The 18,434-nt window shown below is 31.8% G+C and overlaps 1 protein-coding gene across 2 annotated transcripts in view; it reads right to left on the minus strand.

The window, feature by feature from the left end:
• Window positions 1-18,434, minus strand: part of LOC130670926 (potassium voltage-gated channel protein Shaker) — a 108,064-nt gene that overhangs the window by 24,880 nt on the left and 64,750 nt on the right. The window contains exon 6 of one of the 2 annotated variants that reach the window (XR_008990452.1): window positions 9,582-9,718. Coding sequence is in view for 1 of the 2 variants with exons in the window: in XM_057474560.1 (XP_057330543.1) it covers window positions 9,589-9,718 (130 nt within the window). In the remaining variant the exon portion in view is untranslated. The remainder of the gene's footprint in view (window positions 1-9,581; window positions 9,719-18,434) is intronic. The other variant, XM_057474560.1, reaches the window with a different exon arrangement.

The following is an 18,434-nucleotide window of genomic DNA, read 5'->3' on the forward strand; positions in this document are numbered from 1 at the left end:
TAGAACCGGTTGATTAGTTCAAAAGATATCGGCGTCAAAATGTTTAAAAAATAACACTTTATGTTATTTTTTCCGGATGTCATAATACACTTATCCAAAAAATTGAAGAAACAAGAAAATTTTATAAATTTTTTAGTGATTTTTGGAAGGCTGTGTTTTCGTGAAAAATGATCGTATCGAAAAAGTTAAAAAAGCAAATTGAAGCTTTAAATCTCTAGTTTGAAGATCTTCCAGCAAAATAGTTTTTTGAGCCACGATTTTTGCGGAATCATAAGAAAAAGGTCGAGACAAAATTTTTCTAAATTTTTTGGTTTTGTTTCTTAGGTCTACGAGGCCGGGAAAAATTTTTTCAAAAAAACGAATTCATGGCTCGTTTAGGAAATTTATTCAGCTACGATTTGATTTTTTTTGTTTCTTTGTACGACAATTTGCTGCTGAGATATCAGCCTTTAAATGAAAAAGGATCCTTTTGTCTTTGATTATTGATATCTCAGCAAGTAATGGTCACACAGTAATTTAAAGGGCAGTTTAATAAACTTGAATAAATTCCCTACAAGCTCCATTTTCGATTTTTTCAAAAAAAATTTTTTTTCATTCTTGATATCCATTGGAAAAACCCACAAAAAATGGTCATTTTCTGGATTTTTAGTCAACTCATCGCTATTCTGCAAATATTGATAAAAAAAAAAAATGTTGCCAGGTAATTTTACAGCTTAATGTACCCCAAAAAACCCTGGAAATTTTCGGATTGATCCAGTGAACCGTTTGTCCGGTCCGATTGCTCAAAGTTTTACAAAACAATTAAAGGAACAAGTTTTATTCCTTAATTTGTGTAATCATTACCAAAATGAAAAATTAATTTTTTTTGGATTTTCTTTCATTTTTGCGTTAGTTATTCAGTAAATGTAAGGTAAAGAGGAGAAAAAAATTTTTTTTTCCGAAAAACGAAAAAAAAATAACCGCCCGAATAAAACGTAAAAAAAAAAAAAAATGTGAAAAAATTCTTGTTTGGTCTCGTTTTTTGGAAAATTTTTTTTCAAACTAGAGATTTCAAGCTTCAATTTGCTTTTTTAATTTTTTCGATACGATCATTTTCACGAAAACACAGCCTTCCAAAAATCACTAAAAAATTTATAAAATTTTCTTGTTCCTTTAATTTTTTGGATACGTGTATAATGTACTAAAATATGTCTAAAATCATATCTTCGTCTTTATAGTCTCTTTCGATTACCATCTAATTTCATCTAACTCGTTCTTTAGTTTTAATCATATCATCAACAAAAAACATCGGTCTATCGGTTGACCCCGCGGGCCAGCCCCAAAACTTCCCGCTGTTTTCGAGCTCCTTGAGCTCGAAAAAATTATTGTACACACATTTTCGGGCTCTTTGAGCTCGAAAATACTTTCGTATGCCAATGTTTTTGAAAAAAACCGTTTTTTACCATTTCTTTCTCCCGCGATATCTCTTGAACAAATTAACCGATTGAGATGGCTAAGGCGGCAATCGACGCGTTCTATCAAATTTTAGAGCTGATCAGATTTTAAAGTCGATCGTCAAGTCGTTTCTGAGAAATCACTAAAAATCGCAAAAAAAAAATTTCTTTTTTCCTAATTCGCCAATATTTTCGAGTCTACATGATCAAATGATCTGAAATTTTCAGGAAAGTTGATGGCTAACAAGCTCTTTCGATTGCCATCTTAACCATCCAAATCGATTCATTTTCAAATTTTAACGTAAAACGTAATTTGTTAGAGCTAAAAAAGCTCATAAAAAACAATTGCACGTAAAAGCATTTTCGAGCTCGAGAAGCTCGAAAATGTATTCACACTAGTGTTTTCCAGCTTTTTGAGCTCTAAAACAGCGGGAAGTTTTGGGGCTGGCCCGCAGGGCCTACCAACGTCCAGATTTTTTTTCTCGTTTTTTTAGATATTTTAAAAACTGTCGAATCGATCAATTCCAAAATCTAATCATTTTTAGAACTCGATAAAAGCTTTCGATTGCCGCCAAAAACGTCTCAATCGGATAACCCGTTCGAAAGATATCGTTGACGAAAGAAATAGTAAAAAACGGTTTTTCGCAAATATCTTCAAAACGACTGAACCCATCATTCACAAAATTTTATCAGCTTTAGAACTCAATAAAACGCGCCAATTGCCACGTTGAACATCAAACTCAGTTAATTAGTTTAAAAAACATCGACGACGAAAAGTTTAAAAAATATATATTTTATTTCATTTTTCCCGGATAAATAATAATATAATATACTAAAATGTGTTCTAAATCATACTCACTCTTTATCTTAATGGTTTTTCTCAAACTCTACAGACTAAAATGCAACTCGTTCTTAATTTTAAATAATAGTATCAACAAAAAAATTGGAAAAACAGCGTTTTCAACATTTTTCTCGGATATTTATATATTGACTCTCTGATCCGATTCGCAAGTCACTTAAATCCTCATTTTGATCACTTACATTGATTTCTGCCTGAATACATTCATTTTATTGAACATAATCGGAAATAAACATTTTAAAATGATTGTTCATTAATTATTTTCGATTCTTAAATTTTCAAACTTCAACATAAAATGAAACTTGTTAGAGCTTGAAAAGCTCACAAAAAACAATTGCACTCAAGAGTATTATCGAGCTCGAAGAGCTCGAAACTGCATTCACAATAATGTTTTCGAGCTCAAAGAGCTTGAAAACAGCGGGAAGTTGTGTGGCTGGCCCGCAGGGCCAACCGGTACCCAGATTTTCTAAACCAAATTTAACTTTTTGAACCTTAAAACTCCGTATTCAATATCACCCCAATTTGCCTGGTTTAATTGAATAAAGATTCCTATTGCACAGGATGTTATTGAATAAATCATTCAAAAATTCCCGTTTTTAACGATTATTCTTATGGAAATTTCATAAAATTGATTGATTAATTTCACATTAAAGTCGATTTTTTACGTAATTAAAAAAAATTAAAGCATAATCTCTAATGAAAATTAAACATGGCTATGATTTACCAATACAATGTTTTAAAAGAGTATTCTAGATATCGCTTACATGCAAATTCGAATATTGTATTAATTACAGTACTAGTTACAAAAGGTTCAAAAGAAATAAATACTAAAAAACCGTTTTTAGTACTTCGTTCTTTATTATTATTTCATACCTACTCTTTGTATTTTTTGTTTTTCTCAATGACGACACAATACAAAGCAGCTGATTCCTTAGTTTAAGTAATATTATCAGCAAAAAACTTGATAAAAGGCTGTTTTTAACGATTTTCTCCGATTTTTTTATCTATTAGCGCTTTGATCTGAGCTCAAAACTCATTCAAATCCTTATTTCGATCACTTACTTTGATTTCTACCTGAATACTTTTATTTTATTGAACATAATTATGAATAAAAATTTAAAGAACGTTTTCATTAATTATTTTCGATTCTTAAATTTTCAAACTTTGACAGAAAACGTAACTTGTTTCAGCTTGAAAGCTAAAAAAAAGATCGGATTCGAAAACATTTTCGAACTCAAGGAGCTTGAAAACAGCGGGAAGTTTTAGGGCTGGCTCGCAGGGCCAACCGTCGCCCAATTTTTTTTTTCAAGTTTTATTAAAATTTCTCAAAAACAACTTGGTCAATCGATTCCAAAATTTAGTCAACGTTAGAACTCAATAAAAAGAGTCGATTACCGCAAGAACTTTTTAATTCGGGTAATTCTTACGAGAGATGTCGTTGGAGAAAGAAATGATAAAAAACGGTGTTTTTCAAATGTTTTCGAAAAGATTGAGTCGATCGCTTTTAAGTTCTTGTCCGTTCTAAAACTCGATAACACGCATCAAATGCCGCCTTAACGATCAAAATCAAATCATTTCTTCAAAAGATATTGTTATCGAAAAAATCAAAAAAAAAAATCTGGGTAACGGTTGACCTTGCGGGCCAGCCCCAAAACTTCCTGCTGTTTTCGAGTTTAAGGAGCTTGACAAAGTATTGTGAATACATTTTCAAACTCTTCGAGATCGAAATTACTCTTGGATAAGTTCCTCAAATAAGTTATTTGGTCTAATTTCAAAATTTAAGAATAAAAAATATCTGATGAACGAGCGATTTTTAAATTTTTATTCACGATTATGTTCAGTAAAATAAATGTATTCAGGCAAAAATCAATGTAAGTGACCAAAATGAAAACTTAAATGAGTTTTGACTTAGATCAGAGCGTTAATATGTAAAATATCCTAGAAAAATGTTAAAAACGGTGTTTTTTTAATTCTTTCGATGGTAATATTATTTAAACGAAAGAACGAGTTGCATTACATTACATAGTAATTGAAAAAAACTAGAAGACGAACAGCTGGTATGATATTTGGACTATCTGGTAAATTATATTTAGAGATCCAGAAAAACGAGGTTGATTGTTTTTTTAACTTCCTGCTAAGAAAATTGACGATTTTCGGAAAATTCGGGACGTTATTGGTTCATCCCGATTTCCAAAAATGGAGTTTTTAGCAAATGTCGACGTGTGTGTGTGTGTGTGTGTGTGTGTGTGTGTGTGTGTGTGTGTGTGTGTGTGTGTGTGTGTGTGTGTGTGTGTGTGTGTGTGTGTGTGTGTGTGTGTGTGTGTGTGTGTGTGTGTGTGTGTGTGTGTGTGTGTGTGTGTGTGTGTGTGTGTGTGTGTGTGTGTGTGTGTGTGTAACTGTAAACCTTTTATATCTTTTTAATGAATGAACTAATCTAGATGGTTCTTGTGGTATTTGAAAGAAGTCTTCTAAACTTCGATTTCCAGCAAATTTTAAATCATTTAGTCAAATACACTAATGGAAAAAATTAAAGGATCAAAAAAAAATTCTAAATTTTTAGGCGATTTTCAACAGGCTTTAACTTTGATAGAAATGGTCGTACAAGAAATAAAAAAAAAGGAAATTGTAGCTCCAAGTGTCTACTTTCTGGATTAGAACTTCAAAATTTTTTTGCGTCAGCAGTTTTTGAGTAATCTTAGAAAAACCAGCAACAAAAAAATTTTCAAATTAAAAAAATTTTTTCTTTTGGTCTCCGGGCGTGGAAAAAATTATTTTTGCTTAACCACTATTAGGATCGGATACCTTCATTATTCAGCTTTAATTTCATTTTTTATGGACCTTGATACGTCCACTTCTCGCCGAGATATCGGTCTTCAAATGGAAAAGGATCCTTTTGTCTTTGATTATCGATATCTCAGAAACCAATGATCGCACAGAAAGTTAATGGTGAGTTTTAAAAACTTGAATAAATTCCCTTCAACGATTAGCCATTGTTTTTTCGAAAAAAAAATTTTTTCCTATCGTCACATCAATTTAAAATGCAACAAAAAAAGGGCTTTTTGTGGTTTTTTGGAAAATCAAGCGCTGAAACGAAAATATTGTGGAAATCGATAATGTTGACTGTGCATTTTACAGTTCAATATGTCCACAAAAACCCTGCAGAGAGCCAGATTAATCCAACCAGCCGTTTTTTTGTTTCACGCCATCAAATTTTTCAAAAAATTAAAGGATCACGTTTTTTGCTCTGAAAAGCTCATAATCTTTAACAAGATGAAAACAAACATTTTTTTGGAGCTTTGTCCACAATTTTATTGCGGACAGTGCTTAAATTTCCAAAAAAGAAAAAAGTTGTTTTTCGAAACAAAAATTTCAAAAAAAAAAAAAAACAATTTTTTTGAATTTAATGTCTGAGAGATCAGTAAAATCACGGAATGCAGCGACGTAAACGTGTTAAAAATTATTGGGTGTTGGTTTTGTAAATTTCCTATAGTTATTCCAAAAAAAAATTTTTTTAAAAAAAAATTTTTTTTTGAAATTTTTGTTTCGAAAAACAACTTTTTTCTTTTTTGGAAATTTAAGCACTGTCCGCAATAAAATTGTGGACAAAGCTCCAAAAAAATGTTTGTTTTCATCTTGTTAAAGATTATGAGCTTTTCAGAGCAAAAAACGTGATCCTTTAATTTTTTGAAAAATTTGATGGCGTGAAACAAAAAAACGGCTGGTTGGATTAATCTGGCTCTCTGCAGGGTTTTTGTGGACATATTGAACTGTAAAATGCACAGTCAACATTATCGATTTCCACAATATTTTCGTTTCAGCGCTTGATTTTCCAAAAAACCACAAAAAGCCCTTTTTTTGTTGCATTTTAAATTGATGTGACGATAGGAAAAAATTTTTTTTTCGAAAAAACAATGGCTAATCGTTGAAGGGAATTTATTCAAGTTTTTAAAACTCACCATTAACTTTCTGTGCGATCATTGGTTTCTGAGATATCGATAATCAAAGACAAAAGGATCCTTTTCCATTTGAAGACCGATATCTCGGCGAGAAGTGGACGTATCAAGGTCCATAAAAAATGAAATTAAAGCTGAATAATGAAGGTATCCGATCCTAATAGTGGTTAAGCAAAAATAATTTTTTCCACGCCCGGAGACCAAAAAAAAAAATTTTTTTAATTTGAAAATTTTTTTGTTGCTGGTTTTTCTAAGATTACTCAAAAACTGCTGACGCAAAAAAATTTTGAAGTTCTAATCCAGAAAGTAGACACTTGGAGCTACAATTTCCTTTTTTTTTATTTCTTGTACGACCATTTCTATCAAAGTTAGAGCCTGTTGAAAATCGCCTAAAAATTTAGAATTTTTTTTTGATCCTTTAATTTTTTCCATTAGTGTAGACTCTGAGATATTTAAGATATACTAAAATAAAAATTTTTTTTCTCGTTTTCTTTTGGATATTTTTAAAATTCTCGAACCGACCAATTTCGAAATCTAATGAGCTCTTGAACTTGATATAAGCTGCATCGAATGCTGCCTCAACCATCGAACCCGGATTAATACTTAAGATATTTTGTTGTCGAAATAATTAAAAAAAAAATTTTTCTTTTTTCTAATAAACTCAAAAATTGCAAAAGTAGTTGATTCGAAATACTTTTAAGCGTTGGAGGCTGAACAAACGCTTCCAATGCCGACCCAAACCTCAGAAACCGTTGATTAGTCCAAAAAATATCGGCGACGAAAAATTTCAAAAATAACAATTTACTTCATCTTTCCCGGATAACGCATTAGGCAATTCATCATATATTCCAAAACTTTTACCGGCTCTTTGTTTTTATAGTTTTTAGTGATCGCTACAAAATTTATGGAAATCGTTTCGTTAGCTTAAATAATATATCATCAACAAAAATTTTGAAAAATCACTGTTTTTGATGTTTTTTTAACTTCCCGCTAAGAAAATTGTAAAATTTTTAAAATTCGTGATGTTATTGTTTTTACCCCAATTTTCAAAAAACGAATTTTCATAGGATGTCGACGTTTTGAGGTCCTAGCCCTATCCAAAAATTCCCATAGAATCCACTCAACTGCGACAAAAACCGCATAGAATCCTATAGACTGTATTGGTTTCTATGCGGTTTTTGTCGCAGTTGAGTGGATTCTATGGGAATTTTTGGATAGGGAGGAAGCTATATTCTGACTATTTTCAGAATGATGTCCGAGTGTCTGTATGTATGTATGAGTGTGTGCGCGTGTGTGTGTATGTATGTGTGTGAACGGTCTATAACTTTTTAACTAATGAATCGATTTGGATGGTTAAGGCGGCAATCGAAAGAGCTTGTTGGCCATCATCTTTCTTGGAAATTTTAGATCATTTGATCAAGTACACGGAGAGAAATGTATCGTAAATACTCCTATTGCGATAAAAAAGTTTAGTAAATATTACTTTGCTATCTAGACCTGTTATTCTTTTTAAATCTATATATCTTGACGAGATTGTAAATATCTTGCTTTTTTTAATTAATGTTTTAATTTCTTAGTTAAAATTAATACAGTTATTAGGTTACGAGTATTATGATTTATTAATCAATAAAATAAAACTTACAACTTATCACAACAGACACGGATACTTTTTTTAAATGTTCATATACTCTAGAGCAGCACAGTAATATTTACTGTGTTCGTACAGACATTTTCACAGTACACTCGAAGCGCCATCAAACACAAATTTTCATTACTATACCGCATAGGAATTATTACTAGGCTATTTAAGGTACATCACCAATACTGTTTTCATCGCCATAGGAATATTGACGGTACATTTCTCTCTGTGTAAACTCGAAAATATTTGCGAATTACAAAAAAAAAAAATTTTTTTTTTTTTAGGTTTTTATTGATTTTTCAGAAACGAGTTGAACCATCGACTTCAAAATCTAATCAGCTCTAGAACTCAACAAAACGCGTTGATTGTCATTTCAACCGTCTCAATCGGTTAATTCGTTTGAGAGATATCGTTGAAGAAATAAATGGTAAAAACGTTTTTTTCGAAAACAATGGCACACAAAAGTGGTTTCGAGTTCGAAAATGTATTCACGACTCAAGGAGCTCGAAAACAGCGGGAAGTTTTGGGGCTGGTCCGCAGGATCAACCGATAGACAGATTTTTTTTTATGTTTTAAATATTAAGTTGCTGACTTTATTCGAAGTTTACGTCACTCTTTATCTAGATCGTTTCTCATAATTTCTGTCGAAAAACATTGAATTAATCAAGAATAATCTTAAGCAAATTGTTAAAAAACGATCCTCATTAATTATGTTCAATTTCTTGAATTCATACACGGTAAGAAATGCATGGCGTTCAACACCATGCTGGTATGGTCTCAAGACAGATATTAAAATAGCATATGAAATATTCCAAAACAGTATTGTAACAAGTCCCAGAAGTATGGCGTTATTAACTATACTGTATAGTACTGGAGCTATTGTATTGCTCACACGTATGCATGGCAGGCACGGTGAAACAGCATGGCCCTGAGACCCATACTACAATGCCGAGGGCACAATGCTACTAGTTTTTCCAGCCATAATTTCTGGCGTGTCAATCAATGTATACTATCGTATTACCACTAAAACTATATAGATGTCGTTATTAGATTAGGTATATCGGCCAGAAGCAATGTGGATACGGCAACGCTGTATGGGCCTGACGGCCATACTGACATTGCGGCGTCCGCGACAACTATTGCCAATGTTACTATTCCCGCAATGGTTGAATCATCTATGCATACAATTTTATAACCTATAAAAATCTTCGATACCATACAGTATGGCGTTCACGCTCATACTGGCATAGTGATATCTGCAAAATATTTTTTACCGTGTAGAGATTAATACAAAACGTAACTTTTTTTAAGCTCGAAGAGCTCAAAAATACCAGTGCATTTAATGGTATTATCGAGCTTAAAGAGCTTGAACATGTGTTGACAGTCACGTTTTTCAGCCCCTCGAGCTCAGAACTAGCGGGAAGTTTCGGGGCTGGTCTGCAGGGGCAAGCGGTTTCCAAGTTTTTTTTTTTTTTTTTAGTCAGATCAATAGACCGATTTGATTGTGATGTAGTATGTCTGTTCATATCATTTGGAGTCTTTTCAAAAGCGACCATTTGCCTTGCAAGCCAGATCTCATGTAACTATATTTAATATCTATTTCTATGAGTAGCTTGTAATTATTCAAAGAATTAAACAATCAAAAATGAAGAAAAAACTATTATGGCATTAACTAAGATGTTAGCAAAATTGAGTACATCATACGTCATGTCACCATAGCCCACGGTGGTCATTGTAACAACAGCCCACCAAAATGCATCTGGAATGGATTTGAAGAATGAATTTTCGGAACCCGCCTCGGCAAAGTAAACTGCTGAGGAAAATAGCACCACACCTGCAGAAAACGGAAATTTAATAATAAATTATTAAGACATAAAGTTTTATATTTACTTCTACCTGCTACAAACCTATTCAACATTTATTCAAAAATGCTATTAAGGTTTGGATTCATACACAGAAAAAAAGGTTAACATGATTCAAAATAATTTTTGTCTAAGTTTTTGTATTCTTGGGCTGAGTAATTATATTTTTTTGATTTGAGGACATTTTCTTTGACTTAGATAATGACAATATTAAATGAAGAATGGTTATGTACACTGAAAAAACAATTTCTTTATGTTAAATATATTGATGGATTTGATACTTTTTAATAAGATCTTATTTACATTAAAGATATATTATTGATAATAAATATATATAGTCATAATTTAAACAGTGACAAAATTTTAGAGTATTTAATACAAATAGATCATATAGTTAAGTAATCTATTCTATTCAATTAAATATCATTTAGTATTGAATAGATATTTTGGTTACTTTCAATTAGACCTCCGATTCTATTTAAACCAATGTTTTTTAATAATAAAACTATACCTGAATTTCCCGCAAATATTATATCTTAATAGTTAAGATATACTTACTACTAAGATATGCCAAGGGCGATCACACGCGCTCGCAGAAAATAATGAAATTAAATAAAAAAGAAACTGTCCACCTGTCTAAAAGATCGGGTAATCAGCATCCATTTTTATAAATCAGTGTCAGTGCGATAATCATTTATAATTTGTAACGGGGTAAAAATTTAAATTTACAACTTTAAATCAACCTGATTTCCCGAGGTTGATTAATTACCCATAGTACCCCATATGCGTTACTATTTTATCGACTTGTCGCCGAGCGCGCTAATTTAAGGGACTCGTCCCCAAGACCCAATAAGGAAATAAGATGGAGTGGTGGATTTTCCGATAAGGGCCGAATGATCGCGAACTTAGATTTGATAAGGGAGTGCACGAAGGGAAGACGGACACAGTTGGACGGACCGGCGTTGTAGTTAGACGCAAAACCAACTTATAAATTCAGATATCTATATACCATTTTGAGCCAACTAAAAGTGTTGGAGAAAAAAATTATTGGAAAAGAACGTGTCAACGGAAATCGGCAGAAAGGCTGGAGAGACAAGGGACGCTACGATCAGTTGGAAAGAAAATTAAAAGGAGGTAAATAAATTCTCGGCAAGTGGCCACAATTTATTAATTAATTAAATAACTAAATAATAATTAAGTAATTCGTGAGCAGTCGCCATTTCCGATTTGATTATATTAGTATATAAATTATCGGCAAGAAGAACAGAATTAAAAATAATTTTACACGCGGTCCGTCTGATAATTTCTCGGCAGAAGGGCCAGAAATTGTAAATAGTAAATCTAGTCATAAAGAAATTATATATAATAGATTAATCAATTTTATATTATAAGAAAATTATAAAAATACAAAATTTACAAAACTGAAAATTAAGGGAAATTTAAAAGTGCAGTGAAATTAGTGAGAAAAGAATAAGGATATAAGTAATTAAATTTATTAGTAATGGAAATCAGTTCTTGTTGTACAAATTTGTTATTAACGTGAAGACTAGTTGTAAATGGATAAAAGAGAGATAGCGTCAGTCGTTGGCGGCAGTTTTTCGGTGTCAGTAAATTCTTACTCAACAACTTGATATTCGAAAAACTGAAAGTTTATAAAATTGTCATGTTGATAAAGTGTCGTTATAAAATTGTAGAATCATTAAAAATTACGGATAGAAATTTAGTCCAGTGGACACATAAATAAAATCGAGATTAAATAAAATTGTGCGTGTAAAATAATCGGGAAAATAATACATTGTAAACGTGTGTGTGAGAGTGAATACAGTCCTGGGGACTCGAATGTAAAACGTGTGTGTGTGTGTGAGAGAAAAATTAAGTTTCCTGTGGAAATGTTTTTAAAATAATAGATCCAGGGGATCTGGCAAGTTGCCAAATTGTTTTAATTATTTTGATCCAGGGGATCAGGCCGGTGGCCATATTCGTGAAAGTCCAGGGGACTAAATTTTAATTTTATTAAGATCCAGGGGATCAGGCCGGTGGCCATTTCGTATAAAAGTCCAGGGGACTCGTTTATTTAAATAAGATCCAGGGGATCAGGCCGGTGGCCATATCGTATAAAAGTCCAGGGGACTCATTCGTTCGTCGTAATTAATAAGAGATCCAGGGAATCAGGCCGGTGGCCATTTCGTGTAGAAGTCCAGGGGACTCGTTCGTGAAATTAATAAAAGTCCGGTGGACAAAATTTTATTTAGTTAGTGTTAAGAATAAAAGTCCGGTGGACAATAGTGTTAAAAATAGTTATAAGCAAAATAAAAGCCCGGTGGGCAAAATGTTAATTGGTGAATAAAATCTAAAATTATATTGATTTAAATCGTGTCTAAAAATTAATTTAATCCCTCAATCTCCTCACTCTTATACTTTTCAACGACCCTGATTTATAATATTAACATCTCCGGTTCTGGAAGGCCGAGTCTTATCTTCCAGTGGCGCCCTTATTAAGATCAATTAATAAAGGGGCCAAAATTGGCAAGGTTGAGATATACCCTGTTATAAATTGTATAGTGTTTTCTGTTAAATAAAAAGAACTAAAAGTGAATCCTAATAATCTATTGAGACCAATAAAATCTCACCTTTCGCGAGAAGGATACGCAATGATTTCAAAAAGAGAATTACAGTGAATAAAATACTAATGTGAAATTAAATAATAATTAAAAAACTATGATTGTTAGTTTTAATTTTACTATATAATTATATTATTTATATTATATTCATTCTTATAGTTACTTTGCATTGATTAATGTTTTTAGGTTATTTTATTAAAATTATAATAAATGTGACAGTTTTATTATTAATTAAAATACATTCACTTTCCTCAAATAGTTTTACGTTAAATTGAAGATTTTTATTTTTAATTTAATCCAATATATTTTCAACGGAACTATTCGAATAATTAATTTAAATATAGACGTATTTAATACAAGTACCACATTCTTCAATTTAAGAATTCTACTTCTTCATTCAAATATCAATATCTTAACTATTAATATATCTAGAGTTACGCTAACAGTGAAGGATATTAGTAATTAATAAGTTAGTGCTAGGCTCAAATACTGGTATCTTAACTATTAATATATGTAGAGTTGTGCCAAGAATATTCGATTATTTAAAATGAATATATTGTTTATTCACAATGAACGGAAATCTAATTCTCCATAATTAACTCTACCATTTATTTGTATTAAAGAAAATATCTTAACTATAAATATATCGTTTTTTCAGTGATATATTGATCAGAGTTACCCACATAACAATCTTTTTCAATTCTTGAGCAAGTCTGCTCTCAAGATCGATAGGTGCTGGTGTCTTTTTCTACGTATTTGTCTTGCTGCAGATACTTCTCACCAGATTTAAATTGCAAGCCTAGTGCAAGCCTTACACCAGAAATTCGTGCCAGATTATAACTCCATTCTGGAGTTATAGTTGAAAGACTATAGTTGAAAATAATGCGCATGGCTTGCTCAAGATTTGCTTATGGCTCAAATTGACCTTGAGCCTTGAGTAGATTTTGAGTAAGCCATGCGTAAGCACCTACCCGCTCGGCATGAATGTCAGAAAGTCATTTTCTTGGTATCATAAAGTTATCTAAAAAATTATGGTATCTTTCTGATCTCAAAAAGAGATCTTTCTGACATTCATGCCGAACTGTAAGGTTTCTTGATACACGATCTCGCGAAAGACACATACGTAGAAAAAGATATTAGCAGCTAGGGGTCTTGCTAAAGATACTTACTCCAGATTCTTGATCAATTACGTATTACTTGGGAACTAGAAATTTTGTACGTTTTTTTTAAACTTTATGAGCCTTGAATGCTAAATTATGAGAAATATGAAAAAAAAAAATTTTTTCTAGCTCTGTAACGATTAAGTAATGTTGAAGAGCAATAAACTTGTCCCTTTGTTGTTTTCAAACTTGGATCAATCGAGCAAAAAAGATAGATGGATGGATTGATTCGAAATCTTATAGGGGTATTGGGAATATTTTTCTTCAAAACAAGGATTAGAATTCATGGAAAATTTATTTAAGATTCTAAAACTCCCAGTTGACTTGCGGTACCCCAGACAGCATTTAAGTCGGAATGACTGCTTTACGATGTCTTTTTGAAGGCGTCCTCAAGAAGTCTTATAATTAATTCTTAAAGGTGTCATTTTTAAGAACTCTTAATTGAGAGTTCCTGAAGACTTCATAAATGAGACGTCAGTTTTGTGACGACTTAATGTATTCTTTTTTAAATTTCTTTATAAAGTCAAAATTAGGAGCTCCTTAAAGACATCATGGTAAATTCATACTAAAGTCTTATTTGCGAAGTCAGAAAAAAGAACTCTTTGACAACTCTTTTTAATGACATCTTACTGAGTTCGCTAGGTGGCTCATTCGACATCTTGAAAACTTCTTAAAGACTTCTTTAAGATGTTGATGAGGCGTCCAATTCATAAATAGGAATTCATTCAGAACTCATCAAGACGTCATTTTGCTATCTGGGACGATTTCACAGGTCCACAAAACAAAAGTGGTGTGTGTTGGGTGTCAGACTATGATTTTCTGGCGTATTTTCTCCTGCTGAACTGATATAGTAGTTTTTTCTGTATGACGATAATATTCCCGTGAAAAATAAACATATAAGGCCATATATGGCCATTAGGGTGTTTCATATTTAGGCGATATTTTTTTTTTCTGTTCTACCTGAAAAACTAACAATTTATAGAACAAAAAAAATATTCCCGCTTGAAAAAAAATTCTAAGTCAATTAGGGGCTTAGCGCATCGAAAAATTCGATTTCCCATTTAAATAACATGGGAAAAAAATTTTTTTTCAGTTTGGAATTTTTCACCTCGGCAATGGCTGATTGTACGAATAAGCCCAGCATACATTTTTGTCGGGAATTTAACGCTCTAAAAGATTTTTTTTCCCATGTTATTTAAATGGGAAATCGAATTTTTCGATGCGCTAAGCCCCTAATTGACTTATAATTTTTTTTCAAGCGGGAATATTTTTTTTGTACTATAAATTGTTAGTTTTTCAGGTAGGACAGAAAAAAAAATATCGCCTAAATATGAAACACCCTAATGGCCATACATGGTTTTGTATAACTATGCATGACCATGTATGCCCGTGATTAATTAAGCTTATATGGCCGTATATGGCTGTACATAGTCCACGTATGGGCATGTATGGCCATACATAGTTGTAGTGTTGAGTACTCTTCCGGACAGTATACTATGATGGATACAGTCTAGATAGCATACAGTACTGTCTGAAATTTTTCTTTTATAGAAAGTACTCAGCACTATCCCAGAGAGTTGCCATTACTCTTTTGTTTTTCCGTGTATGATATACATTTCTTGGTTCTGTAACATTTAAACCGAAGACAGTTCAACCACGACAGTTCAACCGCGACATTTCAACCGACAACACTTCAACCGAACGACAGTTCAACCTAGCGACATTTCAACTGAAAAAGATGAAACCAAACATTATTCAAACATTTAAACGACAACTTTAAATTTTAACATGTACAGTATCATATTGTTTTTTAAATATAGTAAAACCTAAACTTACAATTAACCTTCGCAATAAGACAATTTATAGATAAATTGAGAAAAATATAGACAGCCCGAACTGGGAATCGAACCCAGACCATGTCGGTATCGCCAGGAACGAAACCAGTTGGAAATAGGTCAACACATATGTTTGAAATCGTACTGTGCCCTTTTTTCACAGATTTTGGGTGTGTATTATTTTGGAAATAGGTCAACACATATGCTTGTAATGGTACAGTACTCGTTTATCGAAAACCTTGAATTATTTTTTCACTTAAAATATATTTTTCTGAATAAGATTTATCGACAAGATATTTTGTCACGGATTTTTTTGTCTCTTGAATATTTAGTCCGGGGATATTTTGTCTATCGGATTAAATGTCTTCGGATGTTTGATCAGGGATTTTTTGTCGGTTGAAATGTCGCTAGGTTGAACTATCGTTCGGTTGAAGTGTCCAAGGTTGAAGTGTCGCGGTTGAACTGTCCGCGGTTTAATAGTCGCAGCACCACATTTCTTAAATTGGGAATCTGTTAATCTATATTGAAAATAATTTGAACTATATGTTTACCCGTGAAAATGAAACATGTATGGCCATGCATGCTGTATATAGTTCATACATGGTCATATATGGCCATACATAGTTATGTATGCCATGTATGCTCATAATTAATGAATTATATATGGCCACATGCAGCCGTGTATAGTGGGCATGTATGAACTACACTTATCCAAAAAATTAAAGGAACAAGAAAATTTTATAAATTTTTTAGTGATTTTTGGAAGGCTGTATTTTCGTGAAAAAAGATCGTATCGAAAAAATAAAAAAAGGAAATTGAAGCTTGAAATCTCTAGTTTGAAGATCTTTCAGCAAAATATTTTTATGAGCCACGGTTTTTGCGGAATCAGAAGAAAAAAGTCGAGACAAAATTTTTCTAAATTTTTTGGTTTCGTTTATTAGGTCTACGGGGCCGGAAAAAATTTTTTCAAAAAAACGAATTCATGGCTTGTTTAGGAAATTTAATCAGCTACAATTTGATTTTTTTTGTTTCTCTGTACGACAATTTGCTGCTGAGATATCAGCCTTCAAATGAAAAAGGATCCTTTTGTCTTTGATTATTGATATCTCAGCAAGAAATGGTCACACAGTAATTTAAAGGGCAGTTTAATAAACTTGAATAAATCCCCTACAAGCTCCATTTTTTATTTAAAAAAAAAAATTTTTTTTCATCCTTGATATCCATTTGAAAAACCTTTAAAAAATGGCCATTTTCTGGTTTTTTAGTCAACTTATCGCTACTCTGCAAACATTGATAAAAAAAATAATGTTGCCACGTAATTTTACAGCTTAATGTACCCCCAAAAACCCTGGAAATTTTCAGATTGATCCATTGAACCGTTTGTCCGGTCCGATTGCTCAAAGTTTTACAAAACAATTAAAGGAACGAGTTTTGTTCCTTAATCTGTGTAATCGTTATCAAAATGAAAAAATCAATTTTTTTCGGATTTTCTTCCATTTTTGCGTTAATTATTCAGTAAATGTAAGGTAAAGAAAAAAAAAAATAACCCCCCGAATAAAACATTAAAAAAAAAATTGGAAAAAATTCTTGTTTGGTCTCGTTTTTTGGAAAATTTTTTTTTTTTTCTTTACCTTACATTTACTGAATAATTAACGCAAAAATGGAAGAAAATCCGAAAAAAATTGATTTTTTCATTTTGATAACGATTACACAGATTAAGGAACAAAACTCGTTCCTTTAATTGTTTTGTAAAACTTTGAGCAATCGGACCGGACAAACGGTTCAATGGATCAATCTGAAAATTTCCAGGGTTTTTGGGGGTACATTAAGCTGTAAAATTACGTGGCAACATTATTTTTTTTATCAATGTTTGCAGAGTAGCGATAAGTTGACTAAAAAACCAGAAAATGGCCATTTTTTAAAGGTTTTTCAAATGGATATCAAGGATGAAAAAAAATTTTTTTTTTTAAATAAAAAATGGAGCTTGTAGGGGATTTATTCAAGTTTATTAAACTGCCCTTTAAATTACTGTGTGACCATTTCTTGCTGAGATATCAATAATCAAAGACAAAAGGATCCTTTTTCATTTGAAGGCTGATATCTCAGCAGCAAATTGTCGTACAGAGAAACAAAAAAAATCAAATTGTAGCTGATTAAATTTCCTAAACAAGCCATGAATTCGTTTTTTTGAAAAAATTTTTTCCGGCCCCGTAGACCTAATAAACGAAACCAAAAAATTTAGAAAAATTTTGTCTCGACTTTTTTCTTCTGATTCCGCAAAAACCGTGGCTCATAAAAATATTTTGCTGAAAGATCTTCAAACTAGAGATTTCAAGCTTCAATTTCCTTTTTTTATTTTTTCGATACGATCTTTTTTCACGAAAATACAGCCTTCCAAAAATCACTAAAAAATTTATAAAATTTTCTTGTTCCTTTAATTTTTTGGATAAGTGTATATACAAACATTTTGTTTCAATTTGTTGCGTAAACTGATGAATTCTGAATTTTAGGCGATTTTATGCCAATTATAATTAATGCCAACCTTTCAAGCTCTGTAACTCGAGTATCATTGGTCGTACCGACTTGGCTCTCATAAGCTTTTTTATAGCAAATCTCATGCCCTACAAAAACTTTATACTACTTCTTTTCAAAAAAAATTTTTAACACCAAAAAATCAAGTTGAAACCGGAAAAAAAAATTTTCCCATGTTATATAAATGGAAAATCGAATTGCTGAAATTCAAAGTCAAAATATAAATTGTTAAATGTCGCTCGATATCTTTGAAATTTCACGAAAGAGGTATCAGCTGAGTTGCTTTTTAGTAAAATTTGGCAATTACTTATAATTATAATAATTTTTTAAAATTTTAAGATGCACATAACATCTAAAAGTTTCGAATGATTTTGAAGTATGAATAGCTTGATTCGATGCAAAATAAATAACTCGTAAATTCGAACTATTTGCATACTTCTAACGCGTAGTTATCTATTATTATATTCGATAGCGCACTGTCTGTTTTTATACTATCTTATAAATCATGTATGCCCATATTTGAGCATATATGGTCATATA

Source organism: Microplitis mediator, chromosome 7, assembly GCF_029852145.1.
Source record: "Microplitis mediator isolate UGA2020A chromosome 7, iyMicMedi2.1, whole genome shotgun sequence".
Taxonomy (NCBI): Eukaryota; Metazoa; Arthropoda; class Insecta; order Hymenoptera; family Braconidae; genus Microplitis; species Microplitis mediator.